The 21,141-nt window shown below is 33.8% G+C and overlaps 2 protein-coding genes across 5 annotated transcripts in view; one reads left to right on the top strand and one right to left on the bottom strand.

The window, feature by feature from the left end:
• Positions 1-21,141, top strand: part of LOC145968771 (tachykinin-like peptides receptor 99D) — an 88,368-nt gene that overhangs the window by 34,166 nt on the left and 33,061 nt on the right. For 2 of the 4 annotated variants that reach the window (XM_083094549.1, XM_083094558.1), the window contains one exon: positions 14,671-18,086. In XM_083094549.1, coding sequence (XP_082950675.1) covers positions 17,629-18,086 — 458 coding nt within the window. In that variant the 5' untranslated portion in view covers positions 14,671-17,628. Of the gene's footprint in view, positions 1-14,002; positions 14,262-14,670; positions 18,087-21,141 lie in introns of those variants that run through there. The other 2 variants (XM_083094539.1, XM_083094559.1) reach the window with 2 other exon arrangements.
• The window catches only part of LOC145968797 (uncharacterized), a 74,338-nt gene that overhangs the window by 29,028 nt on the left and 24,169 nt on the right, over positions 1-21,141 (bottom strand). The window lies entirely within an intron of this gene.

Genomic DNA, 21,141 nt, shown 5'->3' with positions numbered 1-21,141 from the left:
GTTATTACCCGTCGTATCACGGAGCTTACCGCATAATCGTTTCGTGCCAAATTCTATTTCGAACCTGGTTGGTTTGAGTAAATGCTGTGTCATAAGAACTCTCTCTAACTCTACTCTCTAAAAGTGAATCAGTGTATTATCACTGTAATCAATGCTGTACTTATAACTGTTTGTAATCAGTGAGTATTTACTGTTTTTCAGTGATAATACACTAATTCAGTTTAGTGAAAGTAGTATATATACTATTTTCACTAGAGTGAATCAGTGTATTATCACTGAAAAACAGTAAATACTCACTGATTACAAACAGTTATAAGTACAGCACTGATTACAGTGATAATACACTGATTCACTTTTAGAGATAGTAGCCGAACATAATATGCCCTGCATGTGCTTTCGCATATTATTGTGCGATAGAAATTATGTTTACCAAACATCATCATTAGTGGCAGGCCGGTTAAATGGAAGAAGATTCTCGTTACATAGAAACGCAATCCTCCCCAAATCGAATTTCCCACGAGAATTTCCCTACGATCGGATACACGAGGAGAATTTCAAAATGAATTTACGCGCACAGGATCATTCTCGGTTCTTTCTCCCGGTTATATGACGCATAATTTGGCTGATTCGAATTCCTCGATTAGCCGGTGCGATACGCAAATCTATCGTAAATTAGAGAGCGATTATTGCTTTTCGTTAATCATCGGTCGCGGGTCAGGTTATTCGATCGATCCTGAATGAACAGTCCTAAAGCATCTTGATATCAGTATCGCGAAACTCGGTAATCGACCCGATGAGACTTTAAAATACGCGAGAGAAGAGAGATTGTTTTGCGTCGTTATTTTATTTATGCCAAGATAGCGCAATGTGTATATGTGTGTGTATGTGTAAGCATCCTATTCATGTTGTGTAATTATTTAACGTAATATTTTACCAGATTTAGCGGTAATGCAGAATTCATTAACACAATAATTATGGCTATTATTATATTCACTAGTATCTCGAGAATTATGCGTTAATCAAACAAACGAGATAAGATTAAATTATTTTCAATCGAATCGACATGATTCGATAATCAGTGCGACGAGTTAATTATACATATAACGAGAAGTGTGCTATAAATAAAAACAGAGTGTCGATCACTTTAACGTCAATTTTCCGTAGCTCTTTTTTATTCTTTTTTTCTTGCTTTTAAAGCAATTTCTTATGGAAGTAAATAACAAGTCGTGCTCTCTTTCGCTATTTTTATAATATATATTAATAACTGATTAGTAGTTATATTAAAATATTTTCAATTTACGTAGAAAAAATATTGTTGTGCAAACTCTATTTGTCTGCTTTTGTCGGCGTAAGTGATATTATTTAATTGAAACTGCTACAGAGGAAAAATTTAATTTCAATACTGTCTCTGTTTCATTTCCAAATATTGATTAACATCGTTATATCGGTTTATTCCTATTCAATTTTTAGTTTTTACTCTCAAGGATTTTCAATTATTATCTGAAAATTGGCATGTAAATAATTATCCAAAAAAGTCTCGAATGCAAGCCTTAACTAAGGAATACGTCTATCAGTGTTCCGCGACTTTTCCGAAAGAAAGTCTCGAGAAAAACTCTTTGTGCTTTTATAACTCATTAGCGTCCGCAACGTTGGCCTTTAGCATTACAGTGTCGGGAACGATATTGAAAAATTGAAAATCCCATATTGGCAAGCCGTCAATGATCCAATTTATCTAAAACGGCTTCACATAGTCATTGCAGACAGAGTCAAAAGCCACCGCGCTTAATATGTATTCCTCACGTTAATTTTTATGAATCATTTCTCCGTTAATTTGATATCTTCCACTACAAGATCCAATTAAAATATATGACATAATTATTATATGAATATATAATTAATGTCTAATTAATATGTGTATCATTTATTATATTAACTTACTTTATTTTGTAATATATATTAAAATATAGATTATATCTATATATTATATTTCAGTACAAAAAGGCCAAACAAAATTTTAAAGACACTTAAATGATGGTAAAAATTTCTCTAAGAAACATATGTTGTTTGGAATAGATTATAAATATTTATTACACATACACATACACAAAATAATGATTGTATCTACTGTAATTACATGATTTTACATATCGCAATGATGCTTGAGTCAATGCAATTTATACACGATATTTTGTTAATACGCCTACAAATCATTAAGTTTATTCTAATACTATATGTATGAGATACTATGAGAGATAAAATATAATTGAGACACTATAAGCAGAAAAAACGTAATTAATCGCATGGATTTACAATATAATTCAACGAAAAAAAAAAAACACAAAAAAGAGAATATCATTTTTACGACGAAATTATTAACTAAGCCATTAATCTATTAAATTTCGTAAAAACATTTTTGAGGATTAATAGTTCTAATAATACTTAATTTTAATCGCTCAATTTTGATTGATAAAATATCATATACTATAACTATAAAATGTATTAATAAAATAGTCTTAATAAAATTGCAGGAAATGATCATCCTTTTTATCATATTAAAAAAGTTATTTTTTTAAAGTTGTTTTGTTAAACTGTGTAATTTTAATAATTGTAGAAAATGATCACATTACGAGAAATATTACACGAATAATATTACGGAGTACCTCGGCGCGAGATGTTTTTTGCTTGTTCAAGTCTCACTGTGAATGACAACAGTAGCGTGCTATTGTTGTCATTCAAGCGGCGAGACTCGAGTAAGCAAAAAATGTGCTGAGACGTTCTGTATTTCGTCGTGTTATCTCTGAAAATAAAATCACATTCTCTGCGTCTATTAAAATTAACAATTAATCAATCAAAATAATTAATTAATTAACTTTCGGAATTATATCAGCGCTCGATCATTATTACGCGACCCAGAATAAAATTACTCATGTAATTTTCCAATTTCCCAGTCATTAATACAATATATTTAAAATCGCGATTATGAAAGTTAATAATTTGAGCGTCACTACATTTAATTAATTAACATTATTATTATTAATCCTATATGATTTTAATATATGTATATAATATATGTTATAAAATACAGTTATATATAAAGGAATGCCATGTAAAGTATCATCGTATTCTGATACTTAATATGCGTGTAATCGTAATTAACCATATTTTTGTGAGTGGATATATAAAGGACGAATGCTAAAGATTAAACAAGAGAAGAAGATCCGGGAAAGCTATTGGCGGAACTATGGGATGAGTAATTTATAATTCCATTAGTTTATTATATAATATTTGTGAAATTAATTATTCGCTTATTTCTGTACTAATTATTTACTTAGGAATTAATTCAGTAAACGTTTAGTAAAATTAAAAGAAAGTAATTAAGAAAGATAATAATTTAGTTGTTAAATATATTTTCTTATAAAGACAAGCTATAGCACACGTTTGATCTGTTTTTTTTTTAAGTTAAATGAATAATAAATTCAATATTAATATATCTCGAGAGACAACTCATTTCGAGATATAATTTACTTTTAAATATTCTCAATTTTTAAGCTTATTTTAATCGAACAATAAATTCGAAACTCGGATATTTCAGTACCAATTAATTCAAGAAATTATTTGATCAAACTGTTGATACTGTTCTACTTTTTAACTGATATTAAATCTTCCCTTTTTAAATATTAAACTTTTTACGTACTTAGCAATTATACGATTATAATTTGTCACCTTTATAAAAACGTAATATCTTTGAAATCTGTTTGTAGTATTAGTTTGTAGTATTTTTTTGTAGTATTATTTTTTGATTAATCTTTAAATAATTAAAAAGCAATAATATCTGATAATTATTGACCAATTAAATAGTAATGTTATCTGATGATTGATATTCTTTTATTTATTATTCGCTATAAGTATTTTTTTAGAAGTGCATATGCTAACGTAATGTCAAGTAAGCATCACCATTTTTAATATAAATTTTCTATTAATTGATAGAAGCAACAAATTCTGGAAAGTAACAAATTAGTAATAAATTAACATATAATTATGCCATGCATGCGGATTTAATCTCTCATAACAAGAACGCCAAACTAACGGATCATTATATTATTATATTGCCGAGTTTAAGTGTAATATCCTAACACGGGATATTATATTGGATACTGCCGTGCATGCTGTAATAACTTACGTATATTCCTAATGCCGATGGGATGCGTCAGAGAAACGTCTTCTCTTTGCGACACGGCAGCTTTCGCGGCACTTCGACTACTTCGGGAAGTATTGACAGTGTCTTGATAACACGATCAGGCGCCACTCCGCCAACAACCTAGCGGCTCTCGCGTACTCCATTACCGCGGGGCTAATCGTATTAAGAGCGTGCCGCATCTCGTTGCACATCCCCCGTTTCGTATTAACATACGTTGTATGGATATACAACGCGACCGGACCCCGATCTGTGTGCATTTGCCACGTCGGGAAAGGAACCATGCCATAAAAATCTAAATCGTCGAGGACACGAGAAAAAAGAATATATGGCATTTGTTAGAGGAAGAGCAATTTGACATACGCCTATTTCTCAACAATTGTATGTGCTATACTTTATTAGATCTGATTCTTAGCAATTTACTCATCAAAAGTTATTCATAGTTTATTTATTCCTTTATACAGGATGTCAGGGCAATCTCTTCCAAATAAAAAACTCTTGTAGCTTACCTCGAGAGCTTTTCAAAACACTATAATAAAGTATTTTTTTATCGAGTACTCTTCGAGTTATAAGGCTTGAAATAATCTCTTAATGTTACATAAACCATAAAATATCTAGTAAAATATTGAAAACACAATTGTTTCGAAGAAAAAATATGTAATTTGCAGTTAACAATTACATATTTTTTTCGAAACAATTATGTGTTTTCTTTACACCAATTGATTCCTCTCACTATTTTACACATAAAAGTATTAAGATAATTGAAAAATGAATATTTTACTAGATATTTTATGATTTATGTAAAATTAAGAAATTATTTCATAATTCGAAAAGTACTCGATGAAAAAATACTTTATTATAGTGTTTTGAAAAGCTCTCGAGGTAAGTTACAAGAGCTTTTTTTTGGGAAGAGATTGCCCTGACACCCTGTATATATTATATAGAAAATTGACTTGCATCGAGTTGTTCTTAGAATTTGAAAGTTACTCTTTTGTGAATTTCTTTGAGAAATTAATAATCTAAATATCTTTAGAACTTAAAAATCAAATGAGATATATCGATCTTACGATATCTTTCCTTTAACTTTTTTTGAAAGACGAGCATATTTCTTCTTAAATTCTTTCGCGTCCTCACTTGTATAACACTCTCCGCAAGTTAATGAAATTTTTCTCAGCTTCTTGAATTCTGCGTTAGATGTTTGTACAAGAACGCTATAAAATATTAATTTTTGCAAGCTGGTCGCTTAAAATTCTTCTCGACGTAATCCTGCCGGTATTAAATCAGCGAACGCTGTCTCAAGTGTCACCAGCACTGCAGCAACCTAATTTCGCTTCAAATAATTCTTCAAAGCGTAGTTCTCGAATATATTGTATATTTAAATGTACCGCGATAGAATATTGCAGAATCATGTAGTTTCATGAAGCAGATTATATTAAATTATTCGATCAATAGAGAGCCCAATTGTCAATCGGTCCATTCATCTCGCATCCGGTAGAGATATCAATGCACTGCTTTCTGTACTAATTCCAATTTATATGTTAAATCACGAAATTACACGTTTTCCTGGCACTGCGCGTAATCATCTGACCGAAATAGAGTATGAGTGCAGTTCTATCATTTTAAAAATACAAGAATTTTTCATGAATAAAAGTAATTTAACGGTTAATTCTCGAAAAAATGAGGTGTTTACGAAAAGAAGATTTGAAAAATATTTTCGCAAAAAATTATTCGCAGTTTATATGTAATACACGCGCGTTACATTTAATTCTTTGGAAAACTAATATATACAAAATTTTTATTTTAAAAAAATATAAAAAATTTTTAATATTTATATAAAATAAAATCTCTCTTCTGCATAATATATGTTTTAGGACTCATCACAATAAACTGTATTACGCTCGTAATTTGCTATAGCTTCTTTCGCTTTTGCCGAATAATGTCAGCGATACATGTCTTCAGGGGGATTAAAAGATATGCTGTGCGTTTGACGAATTTTTGCATATTAAATATGCGTAAAATGTGAAGATAATAGCGTGACCTTAATAATGGATTTTAAGGTGAAGACGGAAACGGCTTTTAAGCAAAACGTTTATTCCGCTTTAAGGAACTTTAAATCCGCATGTCATTGTAATAGCATGACTTGAGAATATCTCTCTGTTCAGCGGAGAGGAAAACGTGCACATGAACAATAAAACGGAAAAGTCAGTTCTAGTGGTGAGGTGTGTATTCACCATTATACTATTTTCGTCCGGATTGTTACCGGTCCTCTAAGGAAGGGTGATGGAGAAGGTAGCGGTCGAAAAGTGAGATTGACGTAACAAGCGGACGGGAATAGAGTACGAAACGAGAATGGCGCTCACTGCAAATTCAAGTTGTATCGAAGTAGGACATGTAATTCGTCGGACTGTGCATAGTTTGTTTCAATGTACGTACAATGTTTGGCGCGCTATCTTTCAACTGTATATATTAGAAGCGACAAACCGCGAAGAGTGCCGTTTGTTACGATGTCAGATTCTTGAATTACGTGATCGAATGTAGGAAAAACAGAAAAGGCCATTGAATTATTAAGAAAAAAAAAAAACAGCGATATATCAGACTTTGACTTTGAGTTTTTTGCCATCTAGCTTCTATCTCGAATGTATCTAATTCTTCAAGATTAGTCGGGAGATTTACGGCCCATTGCTTTTTTTTTTCTTCGTCTCTTCTTTTCGTTTTCTTCTTCGCTTTCGTATCGTACCGTATGTTTTTTTCTTCTCCGTTAAACATGAGAAAATTGCAAGAAGGCGTATTCTTACTATCTTTTCTCGCGCAACAATTCTCACTTCGCGTGCTTTCCAGCCTTTCTCTCACGTTTCACTAAGTAACGCTAAATTTTAAATCTAGTACGACAGAGAGAGAAATAAACCCACATTGCGACGCAATATATATAACTTTCTTTCTTACACGCGCATTTTTTCTTTTTCAGCGACATTCCTCGTTTCTGCATCCGTTCTCAAAGATAAAAGGCGGAACGCTCGTGTATTATGAGCAAATCTTTAGATACTTTTCTGCATTTCTGTGGCGTTTGACGCTTGATCGTACCCCGTTTCTGACACCCCGAGAATTTCAATTCCACAGCGAAGAATGCGAACGGGAAGCGGGGGAGAGGGTTTGGCAAGTGCCTGGGCAACTTGTCGCGGTTTCGAGCGGCGACATATCGATCGATCGCTTGCGGCTTCGATAGTTGGAAGTGCTCGCGAAACGTCATCGTATTCATAACAAACGCGTTCGTGGCAAGATTTCTCTCGAGAAGAATCTCTAAGATCGGAAAGCGTTTTCTCCGGGCTATTAGTCTCGTTTTCAAGCGAACAAGAGAACGACGTTGGAAGAAAAGCGACGATGGACGGAATCGGATTTTACGCTATCTAGATGGACGGATGGACTTTCCATCAAGCAAAGTAGCATCTATTGTTAACGCGTATTCTTGTCTGGCTATAACGCTCGTTTTATTATAACACACACGTCTTTGTAATCCGAAATGCCCAGGAGACTTGCATCAAACAGAATGCTTTCGCTAAGCTTTACAGAATTGCCTTCTCTTGTCTTATCTTAAAAGATTACGAAAATCATGAACGATGTTCTTTGTGTTCCACGAATATTGTGTAAATTTTCATGTCTTTGTTAAATTGATAAAAGAATAAGAAAAATTGTCACTTTCATCAATATAAATAATCATTAAAACTGAAATAATAATATAAAATATTCGCATAAAAAAAATTTGTTCTATCGTAAACTATAATTTTATTCCATTGAAAAAAATCACAGTCTTTTGTAAATATACTATAAGGGAAACAGCGTTTATAATTTAATGAATTTGTTACTGTTATCTTGTAAATGGGAAATGAATGCAACGAGGCGGCCGCAAACTAAATGCAATGTCAAGTTGGCGCAAGTGAAAAAGAAAAAAGGGGAGAAGGACGAAGTAAATGTACCGCGCGCGTAGGTAAAGTTTAACAAATGGTCCGCTGACTTCTCGATAACCTCGGTACGGAGTGCTGTTGTCGTTGCAAGAATAGCTGTATATTTCACATGCCCCATGCCGTTTGGAGGAAAGTTACTGCATTTTCGAGCGCTTGACTTTGTTCCGCCACCGCCTACATAAGAGGAATACGATTTCGTTATGTCGTTCCGTTCGCGGTTTCGCGTCTGTTGGAAATGTAAAGCGATCTATTTTCGTTAACTCGTCTAGCAAGAGACGTATTCTATTTACCTTACGAAAGTCGTGAATTAACATAGATGTCAACCAGAATTTTGCATGTATATGAAGAGTACTTTGCATCATATTATTTCCTCTCTGTTTTAGAAAAAAATGTATTTCTTTCTATTATAATAATTAAATAACAGCGATATGGATCATCCGAGGTAGGTGCTCTTATTTGGTGAAGCCCTTTTATTCTCACTACTGCGAGGCAGATTATTAAGTCTGCGGCTCGCAAGCTATAACGAGCAATTTTCATTAAATCTTCTGCATTTTTGCGCGAGCCAGCTAGCATGTAGCAGAAGATTGTGAGATGAATCTAGTTGAAAATATCAAATTATATATACGAGCAACGTTCGCCGTTCCTATCTTTACAGCAAGATGAAAAAATGAAGAAATCGCGGCAATATTTCGTTGGCAATCTAGTGAAAGCTTGATAAATATTGCATGGAATTTAAAGCACCTCATAACTGTCTTACAAAGGACTGTGCTATAACGATTCAGCAATGATAATCACGTAAAAATCTAATATATAAATTTCAGTTTCTCATAAAATATCAAAGTCACAAAAGGAAGGAGCAAATGGATTGGAGCAAGAAATGATTCAGGAAATTAACTCAGATTTATCACAGGATAACTTTCGATCGCTCTCAAAGTTTGTGATATTTTTCCTAAATATAAAGATTCTTGGAATCTTCACGAGCCACATATTTGTAGTCCAAAAAAAAGGAAAAACATTATTCTTAAAATATTATTCATTCATTTAATCGGATTACATCAATATTTTTATGCGCTGGGTTTATCGTTAAATAAAAAAAGCATAAGAAAAATTTAAATTTTGCTCTGTAAATATATTAATTCTCATAATATCTATATTCGCGCGTATTTTTTCATTTTATCCTTTTCTCGTCCGTGTCTTCAGAGGTCCAAAAATGACTAAAAAAGAAAAAAAAAAGAATGAGAAATCTTAAAACAGTGTATTTTCGATAAGAGCTGTACATGTAACAATGTAACTTGCGGCGAGGGCCCGATAAAAATTACGATCGGAATAAAGATTCTTCTCTCCAGGGGAGAAGGACCATCTAAGTGCACGAGATCCTATCTCCAGTGAACAGTTGATTCCATGCGAATAGCAGAATACGCTTATTCGTCCGATTGCAGTCGGAATATTGGTTCCTTCTCGGAAGCAAGAAGAGTGAAAGAAACTCTGAAGGACGGTATCTGCAGTTGTGTGCGTGGTATAGAGTGATTTGCAATTTACATACTTTACAGGTACCGCATCGAGAGGACAGAGAATTCCATTCGCAACCTATTAGAGTTCTATTGGTCCTTTCTACCTTATAGCAAAAATCCTAATGAAAGTTATTTTCACACCGGCATTCTTTCTCGCTAATATTTATAATTTTACAACTACAACAATCAGCAAAACATTTTTGCTACATCGACATATGTCCGGGATATACGTTCGAAAATATATGTCATCTGCAATGAAGTTCTGCATGAATTTTCTATTGATAATAAAAGGCAGAAAACTGCGATGCACAATCAAAAGGAAGCAAGAAACTGATATGATCCAGCTTCCGATCATTCAATCGAGTGATCAATTTGGCATTCTGAATTTTTAGCGCGCAGAAACTCAAAATCCGTTAATAAAATTTATTAATTTAAGCTGCATACTAAGCATTTCAAAAAAACATTGGAATAATTAAAAGCAATCTTTTTTCAAAATATGTAATACTGCGGACAATTTTACCTCATAAAGGAGGATAATCTTCTGTTAGCTGAATTTTCGTACAAATCCGGTCCAACAAATTAGGGAAACCGTGTAATTTTATGGTCCACGACACAATCCTATTTTAATCCGAGCTAATAGTTCACAAGCGTCTAAAGCCAAGAGAAGGAGCATGAGCAGGAGAGAGAGAGAGAGAGAAAGGACTCCTTGCGGCTAGTAATGTGTTACGAAAACGTAAATTACATACATCGTGTCACGAATACCACAAACGTCACGCCCTTCGCGAACCGAACGTTCTCTCTTTCTCTCTCCGCCTCTCCGCCCTTATATCGATCGTTAGCTATTTTCAGATTCAGGAACAATATTCAAGCGTTAATTGCTCCATTTCGCTCCGCTATTCATCCCTTACCGCAAAACAGTGCATATATACAATCGGACGATACTCACGCGGAACACATAGCGCAATATGACCGTTGTATGCACGCATAGTTTAAGAACTTTCCGAGGAATTATTCGCGTTATTGAATTCGTGTATTGTGGAAACAAAGCGACAGCAGAATAGATGCGTTTGGCATCTCGGCAATAAATCTCGATTAATACCAGAGATTATGCAAAATGTGAAGCATTAAGATACACAATTGTGAAACGTAAAAAGGGATGTAAATAAATCTTTGAGAGACGCGCGTTGTATGTATATATTGTTTAAAAATTAATGGCAGAGATCAAGTAAAATGACACAAAAAAAATGTAATCTTTGTAAATCAATTATCTTTGATGCATCGTCACTTTATTTAATCTATTGCCCATATTCGTCATACAAGCCACATAAACTCCGTTTCTATTACATTGCGGCCTAAAATAATAATTATTGTCAACACAACGACGTGGTATCTTGTTGTAGTTACTTGGTGTTTGCTTGATTTAGTACGACTATGTTATTCAAACGTATGCATGTATAACGAAAAAAAGTGTTTCCATAACTTTCTTGTTAACCTCGCGGTTATATCACAATTGTGATAGAACTATTTATAAAGTTTATTATTATTTTAATTCTCTTTACAAGTAAGGAAAAAAAAGAAGGGATTGTTATTTTCTCATATGAGATATTACATACGATTTTTCCTCGAGATTATCATTCCATCGGTAATAATTCTTACACTTGCTACATATACACGGAAAACGAGGTCATGTCGTTATCGAAAGAAGTATCATACAGAGACTTCATTGAGATTAAAATTAAGAATCTTAAAATAAAAATTGATATTAAATAAGCAGAAATTGATTTAAATTCTATATAATGTACGTGTATATGTGTGTGTGTACAATATACACATTAAAATAAAATATAATTTAACGCGACTAATATGATGCATAACAATGGAGTTGTTGTAAAGCAATATCCAAAATAATTCGTCATTTCGCGACTTCAATTTAAGATGTATAAATAAATACCATGAAATAATTTGCTTTGTAAAAATAGCCGTTGTCTTAGTATAAATTTTCAATCATGAAAGTTAATTTGTCATGCAAATATAATATCTAATTGTGGAGAATAATCGCCTTTGGCATCTTTGCTAGTATTCGTAAGCATTTATCTTTCGAAATAGGATTATTATTGTAATTATTCTTTATGAATTAGAGATTATTAACTCACGCAATTAATTAATTCCTACAATTTAATTATAAGCGCATGGAAATAACAATTATTTATTAAAGCACGCATTTTGTACGATTTAAACATTTCAAATAAAAATGGAAACAATAAAAATTATTAATTATTAATTTTATTGCAATTTTTATAAGCAATTAATAATATGTTTTTATAATGATCTTGGAGTTTCTTCAATTGGGAATCAAATACATATTTTATCTCACGTTTTAAATTTTTTACCGATTTAAATATATTTTGCTCGACATTTGTCGAATTGAGAGAAAGAAATTATATATCGCAAAATCAAGCGACTTTAAAGTAACAAAAAATAATACATATAAAGTGTAAATAATACATATAATTAATTTAAGATTAAATTAATTATTAATATTAAATATTTTACATGAATATATTTTCTAAAGTATGTCACTTTCAAATTCCTTGAAAATTATGTGTGTGTATATTTATATATTTATTTTTATATTATATAAAATGCAAAAATAAAATTGTTCTAAAACGTATATTTTATTTATTAACAATCGAAATAGCTCGCGGCAATATCGCGATTAATTTGTTCACGTTCACTGAGTTGATTTTATTTCGTGTTAGTTTTCGTTGTTCGTTTTTCCAATAAATAATAAAATGTTTATGTGATTAACATCGAGAATATCGCCTGATTATCAAATTCTGCTGGTGTATGAACAACTGCTATATTTTCACGAATAAGTGCTATAAAAAACAGCAATGAATAGAAAAAAATCAGATCTAAAATACAACTCTGTTATTGTGTACGTATCGTACCAATGAATTAAATTATATTTTAGTTAATAATATATACACACATACATATAAGTATATATGTATATAAGGTGTGAGCAGTACATATATATTATATTTTTGCAGAAAGAGGAAAACATTAAAAACAATTTAACGTTAACATTTTTTTAAACTAATGAATTAAATAATTTTTCTTTTGAGACAAATATAAATATAAGTAAATCATATAAGTCTCAAAAGTTTTTGTTCGTGTGTGTGTATATATTAATATTTTTTAGCGATTGTCCCTGCATTTTACAATTAAAACATGCTTATGATACTCTTTAAGATCTGTTAAGATAGAGGAAAAATAATTTGTTAAAAATTTAAACTCAAAAGGCTCAGTTTTGACTAAAATATTCGCACACTTTTACATATATTCTGAAAAATTCATATCCTTTTTTGTACAAAATATTGTGCAATGTTTACATCAACTATGTTTCACGCAAAAATATTTGTTAAAGAAATTTATTTTGCATTTATCAAAACAAAGAGAATTTATTTAATCAAGCACGTATTTAATAAAAACCATTACAATAAATTGAAAAGCGTAGTTTGTTTCTTTTATGCTGCAAATATAGAGTTATAATATAATAGTGATAAAAGATAGCATAACAATAATAATTTTATATAAAATTAAAAGTAGAAAAATAATAAATAAATATATATATATATATTTATTTAAATATATTTATGCTTTTTTGATGAATGCAAAATAAAATTTTTTAATATATATAATGATTTTGCATAAAATGATTCTTCAAAATCTTTATTGTTTAAAAGCACGCTATCTTTTTCTTATTTCAAGATGTCTTAAAGAATGTAATAATTATTTTTATTTTTAACATATATAATACTGAATTAAAGAAAATAATCATTTCGTTTCTCATAAAAAATTTGGAAAACTTAATATTTTTTAATTTGTTATTTATTTATCTCTTTGAGTTTTTATCATAATTTTATCATTTTATATAGTATTAAATTTTAAATTTTAATTTTTCAAGAACGCTCCCAACTATCAATGAAACGCAGAAAGCACATTTCGTAAGCAAATGTGAACTCTTATTTAAGACCATTTTACAGGATATCACGCGGCAAAGAAAACTCGATTTTGTTATATTGTGTTTCATGTTTATTTTTCATAACATTCATGCATTATTACAAACTACCGATTCTAATAGGAAATAAAAAGAATAGTGCAAACATCATATGCTTAAGAAAAAATATTCTTTCCTCAAATATTAGTTATATATTATTTTACGAAAGAGTAACAGAATAATTGTTGTTATCTTTTTTTATCAGTAATATACCTAAATTACAGTATGCAAACAGCTTAGATAACGCGAATAGTGGAAAAAAATAACATAACTACAGCACAATTAAGCAAACGATATCTTACTGTAGACATGAAGGAAAATAAAACGAATATTATCCGCGAAATATGCGAAGGTAAAATAATGTTTTCAAAACGGAATGTGTGACATGATGGAGTTGATTGTTTTACGTGGATTATTTGACAAAATAATAGTTCGTCGATGATTGCATTTTGATGGAACATCAGTGAAACGTCAACGATTAGCAAGAGAAAGGGGGAAAGGATGTATTAATCTCGCAGAATGATTACTCGAAGGTATATAAGACGCTCTCGACGTACTTTGCAATCCTCGAGCATCTAAATCGAGACGATCATGTTTCACGCAGCCCACTAATTTTATAATTAAATTCCTTCGAGAAATTTCAACGGCTCATAATCACACATTTGTCCTTTTTTTACGTGTTTTTTTATACGACCGCGTTCTTCTCCATCCGTAGCTTTCTTTTTATTGTTGACTCAAACAAGACAGAATAAAATTTAATTGAAAACAAAATGAAATATTTCATTTTGTTCTTACAGTTATTTACACCTGAGCACGTTTCACCAGGTGCGAGAATCGAGAAAAAAAATTGCGCGGTGATTTTGCACGCAGTTTATTCGAATGCATGCGCGCACTTTATTCGTAACTTGAAAAGTAATTCCGATGTCGTAATATATTTTCCAGATGGTGGCGTGGATGAAACCGCAATGATCTTCCAGCGGCTCGCGAAGAATTCGTGAACATAAAAACACGCATAAAAACACGGACAACAAATGCCGAATCCTGGTGAGACGAAAAAGGACAGGGGCAATTCTTCAACGAGGATCCTCCGACGTGCTCGAAATAAGCAAATTCTTATTTCTCTGAAAATGTTCGGCCTACGAGAAGTATTTTTCTGACTTTAGACAGCGGACAAAGAAAAGACTCATCGTCTCCTCGTCTTCGAGGAAGCGTAGTTCTCGCGGAACTCTTCGTCGGATGTCCTCAAAAACTTGAACCTCCTTCTGAGTTTCACAAATTATATATCTTGGAACCAGTTACGCGCAGTGTTCTCGAGGAACTTTTGCATCGATCGTGAAGCAAACCAGACGAACTTTCTTCCGGACGCGAATCTTGGGGGAACTTCCTGAGAACGCGATGCCACGATTCGCCACTTCCTCTTCCCTCTATCTTACCTCGTTAAAATGCTCTTGGCTATGAAGGAACAATTTCCACTTTGCTCGCGATAAATGTGCGCTACAAAAAAAGGAAATCCGTAAGTCAATTGAAAATTAAGGAGATACCTGGGAGCGTTCGCGCGAAATACGCGAGGTGAGATTCTTGCTCATTCTAATAACATCGAGCAGAGGATTGTGAGCGACAGTGTTGTCGTTGTAATGAAGAAGAATGTGCGAGAATATCGTACTTTAAAATTCCAAGCGTGTCGGACGATGAGAATAGCAACCAACGTAATGCAGCGCCGAAGGGCGGATCTGAATTGAGAGTGTCGTGAAAGCACCGAGAAAACGTTTTTAAACGATTTAGTTCCGATTGACATCTAATTGAAGACGTGATAGAGTTATTCGTGAAGAGAGTATTAACGATAACGCGAATGTGTGAGGATTTTATCAGCGATGTGTGAACGACAGTTGTTCTCTCGTGTAATCAACCGCAAACTCGCGACAAAGAGGCTAGAATGCAGAGTATAATCCTTCCATTTGCGTGAAACGTAACGGGAATACTTGATACGAGTCGATTAATACGATGCGCGGTACAATGTCGAGGAACGAAAAAAAACGCCGAGTTATGATCGAACGAAGCAGAACGAAAGTTTGACGGGAATCATCGCAAAATCACGGCTCCATTAAATAAACAGCATCGTATGACAAACCGAGGGTAAAACTTCTCTTTCCGGAACAAAACGTTTGGAACATACATCATCAACGAGTATCACGCTCGCGAATTTCAGGAGCGATATTCATCGTCCTCGGCGAGGAATTGACGAGCAAAAAACCATCTCGTCGTAAAACGAACGGCGAGCGAATTTCACGATGAAACATCAACGACCGCTTTAACAATCGTTAAAAGAGGATCGAACGACGGTAGAATGCACGGCTGAAACGACGGTGCGCTATAAGATTAAACGTGAAACTCTCTCGAAAGCCGGAGACTCGGATCTTTCTTCTAGCTGAGAAATTAGCGTAATAATTAACGACAACCACTCGATCTCACCTTGTTACCGTGGAAAAAAAGCGAACTAATATAAAATCAACGATTACGCTTCCTTAAGAAGAACAAATTAAAATTCCTTAAGAAGAACAAAAAAAATTCCTTAAAAAGAACGACAGGTATCAGCGAGAAAAAGCATATTTATTATTCTAACGATGAATAAGTCGCGAAGATAATGAAATTTCATCCAATGGAGATCCGGGACATGGTCGGAGAGTGGCCATTGTGCATGAAACGCAAGTGGAAGTGAGATCAAATCGAATCTGGAATTATCCGGTCGCGCCGCTTATCATCTCGCAGTCTCTAACACAGGCAAAGACATACACGGTGCTATCACAGTATTATTGTCGACGACCTTACCGTCGCAATCGGTATCGCTGCCGGAACTAAATGAGATGATTCGTTGCACGAGAGCACGAATATTAGTGACGAAGTCGATAAACGGGAAAATGGCTTCGAATTAACGGTTTCCGTAATCGAAGCGGCCGCGAAGGCCGCGCACGACACGAGCTCGTCTCTCTCACGAATCAATTCTTTCGACTCGACGCCGCGCGGTCGTTCTCTGCGCGATTTCCAATTAAGATCGACCGGACGGAAAAATCGATAAGAGATTAAAAGCTCGTATTTCCTCGGCAGCCTTCACGGAAGATCGATCTTGAATAAACGAGACGAGAGGATCGACGATACCAGAAGAGCGAATATCTCTGCCACAACGAGGAGAAGCCAATCGATGAATGTTCTTTGACTTAGGAGACATTCCTCTGCGGCGACGTCACACCGGAGAATTCGTATCTTGTCTCGATTATAATAGTACCACGAGAGAATAGGACAAGTCTTGGCATTGAAAGCCCGCTTGAGTTGATCGACTAGTATTGGTATGCGCGGTAGCCAAAAATATGCAAGTTATTCGAAGAAAAACGATAGTCCTCTCCATCCTCTATCCGATAGTTTCGTCTATTTAAACCTTCGCCCTTTAAATCGAACACCGTAGAAATTTGGAGACCGTTTGAATATCTTGGCAATACACTAATAGTTTTGGAAAGAAACGGACGGATAAATTCAATGACAATCGATGGTACCGAGTCTCCTTACAACTGACAGCTACTGCTGTCAGAAGTTACCACCAATCACTGGGAAATCAACACGACTCGAGGGGCAAAAGAAAAGTGGCGTAACGCAAACATTCGAAGAGAGAGAGAGAGAGAGAGAGAGAGAGAGAGAGAGAGATAAAAATTGCGTAGAAAACTCAGCTGTCTTGAAAAGAAGTTAAAAAGATTCCCTAAGCAAACGGAAAGATGAGTAAGTGGCGATAGTTGAATTGTAGTAGGAAAACGAAGAAGAGTGAAGAGAAGTTTCGTGGTAGCGTTCAACTTAAATAAGCGACGAAACGAGAGAGAGAGAGAGAGAGAGAAATTCTCTCGCGATTCCGTCGCTATGCAGAACCTTGTAGACGAGTACTTGACATACAATGCCACGTCACACCCTTGGAACGTGACGACGACGATACCATGGTATGACAATGACACTTACTATCACAATGGCACCAACTACACGGAACTGGAACCGCGCAATCAATTTGTGCTGCCATGGTGGCGGCAGATGATCTGGACGCTCCTGTTCGCCGGCATGATCGCAGTGGCAACCGGTGGCAATCTGATAGTGATATGGATCGTGCTAGCACATAGGCGAATGCGCACCGTCACCAACTATTTCCTAGTAAATCTCAGCATCGCGGACGCGATGGTATCCACTTTGAATGTCACCTTCAACTACACCTACATGCTCAACAGCCATTGGCCGTTCGGTATGCTCTACTGCAAGATCTGTCAGTTCGTCGCGGTCCTCACTATCTGTGCCAGCGTCTTTACTCTGATGGCGATATCTATCGACCGGTAAGTAGGGGAGACAAAATAATAAGTTTCTTCGTTTTCAGATTTAAACTGTATTAGCTAAAAATTTAGAATAAAAATTTACATGATAATATATAGAATAAAAATTTATATGATAATATATATTGTTTTAAACTTATTTTCTATTATAAAAGTAAACATAATAATTGAAATCTAAATAATTTATCTTCAAAACTGATATGTCTACCAAAAGTCATATAAATATAATAAAAAAAGATAAAAAAAGTAAAAAATAAATTTTAAAAAATTTAAATATGTAGAATAATATAATATTAACAAAGTTATTCCGCTACTTTAGCACTATTTAAATTATATAATTTGTCAAAATATCATAGCTTTAAAATTTCAAAAATTTTAAACTTAATACATAAAATTTAACGCATAAATGAATATAAAAGTTATGAGCTTCAGATAAATAAATTAAGTATATTTTTATACATTAATTCTTCTTACTAAAAAAAGAAATAGCAGTATATTTATTTACAACATTCATCCACGTCGATTTTTATTTTTACTCTCTTTTCTTTTCTATATTTTTAGAATATTATCCTAAGAGCGATTGCGTATATATATATATATATATATATATATATATATATATATATATATATATATATATTTCAAAATATCAGTGTAACATTCGAAATCAATTTGAAGATTTTAGAACAATGTAACATTTAAAATTTGCCCAGCTATTGCACGAGATATAAAAAGATATTCGTCAATATTAATCGTTTTCTTTAAGCGCAAATTGTCATGATACTTAGACGCATCAAGCAATCAATAATGCCGATAATAGGATAGATCCTGACTTCCGTGAGTTATCTTTTCCCTTCGCTTGAGCGCGCTCTCGCTTTTAGCGTGTGAATGCTTTTCGTGCTGAAATCCCACTTAGATCGATGTCCGGTCTTGGGAAAACACATTTCCTCTTGTTTATCTAGACGAGTTCACTGCGTGTATTAAAGTAGGTATAACGTAGATGCGTCATACATGACGTCGTTAAAAACGAACGTTTCATAGCAAAATGGAAGACACAAGTCTCAGACTAACAACTGCGATCAATTTGATGTCGAAAGTCGGCAAAGAAAAACAAGGAAGATAAACACTCGCTCTAGCATCACCTGTCTTGCGATTAGACGAGATGAAACTTCATAACCGTCAAGATCCAATTACATATCTCAACAAACCTTAACTTCTTATTCGCATCTCTGGATCAGAGATATCATCATCAGACTATAATAGATTTTTTTTTCACGCATATATAAAATATGTAAGAACCGAAAAAACATTCGGATTGTTTTTTAAATCACCGCGTTCATCGTATCGAACTGAAGGATACTTAGTACGATTGCTTTTCACGGGATAGAACACATATTACAATCATACTCGTAAAAAATTGCTTTATAACAAACGATAAAAGAAATATGAACGCGTCAAAACGAACGAATAAAACAGAGGCGCTTTTTTGCGGGAATATTGAAACAAGTACAATTCAATCCGCCAGCTTGAAAATGTCGAGTTAATTTTTCAAAGCAACTCTGCTCTTGAATGAGAACAACTTATACTCTCAACGGAATACATAATTCACCGCTCTTTTTCTACAGTTACCGTAAATCCAGATTTCTTTCTTTTCTTTTTAATCCAGTTAGATTACGATTCTTTAATCAGACTGAAACGAAAGATAATTTCTTCGATATTAAAGAAGAGAAGCACTTAGGTATTCAAAGTAATTGATGATTAATGCGTTAAATCGTAAACTCTTTGAAGATTTTGCCTGAAAGTGCGAGTGCATTCGTAATATTTCGAGCGCGATCGTTTAAATTATCGTTATCTCGATTAAAGATTCAGTCACTTCTCGAACCAAACAACCCGGTTTCTCAAAGCCGATTATGCTAAGTTCACGTCCTATTCAGCCAAGCGAATGATTGCTTCAAGAAAGCACGTAAGCAAAGCCCGAAAGGATGAACTAACGGCGGAAACCGCTAGTCTGAATATTGTTCTCCGCAAATTGCGGGAGCTCTTCATTTTATGTGTTCTAGAAGAAAAGCCGCTATTCTGGAACAATATCTAGAGTTAAGCGTAGAACTGAATGCCAGTCTATTCCATGAGGCATCGTGTAGATATTTTTATTCGTTCATAAGAGTTTTTCTAAACCAAACGTATACTTTTCGAAGATTTAGACATTTTTTTTTGGAATCGCGATAAAAATGAATAGCGAGATAAAAATTTCGATCGCCTGGTGCCGCCAACAGATGCGACGTATATTGGAAGGTGCTCAGCGGTCGTAAATCCTGGAATTTGCTTTTTATGCCGAGAATAAAATACAGAGGAGGGAGACTGGTTGTTGCCGGTGGCAATCGCCAATAACCACGAATATCGTACGGACAAATTTATCGCAGGAACTAATTCTCGGATAATATCTGAGGATATTGCGTGATGACAAAGCTCGGTATTTTGCAACAGACACCTATATCGTAGCATTTTCAAAATGACAATTCGTCGGAGGAAAACGTCGATGGTGCGTCACGAACGGCAGTCCCCTGATAATGTGCGTTATCACGAATGTTGGAGATCCGAGACTTCGACAATATACCATATGGGGAAGACAGGTAAAGACGGAGGAAGGGAATCATTGAAACGTAGGCATCGGCGTCCGATGTGAAGATAGAAATAACACGGACATTGCAGCTCGCGCGTTTCGATCGATTTTCACTACGACGAGGAAGCGCTTTTATCTAGATTATTAAATGTATTACAGTGCGATAGAGCATGTGTGTGTATCCTGCAACGAACCTCCGTAAATGCGATGGAATGGAACGAAAAAACTTAATCGAAAAACGATATAATGGCGAATGTGCGCGCTCTAAATTTATATCCTAAGCCCGATTTAGGTAATCTATAAATTCGCAATAAAAAGAATTCAAGATAGAATTCTATCTCTAATTTTATATTATAGTATAAAAAATCCCGATGTGTATATATGTTTCGATATGTTTTTTAAAATATATTTGTATGTATTTTATTTTTCTCTATTATT

This window comes from Camponotus vicinus, unplaced genomic scaffold (genome assembly GCF_025532165.1).
Source record: "Camponotus vicinus isolate PSW18456_S1 unplaced genomic scaffold, iyCamVici1.0 SCAF_1, whole genome shotgun sequence".
NCBI lineage: Eukaryota > Metazoa > Arthropoda > Insecta > Hymenoptera > Formicidae > Camponotus > Camponotus vicinus.
The sequence above is the reverse complement of the archived record's forward strand: the minus strand, read 5'-3'. Positions and strand labels throughout refer to the sequence as shown.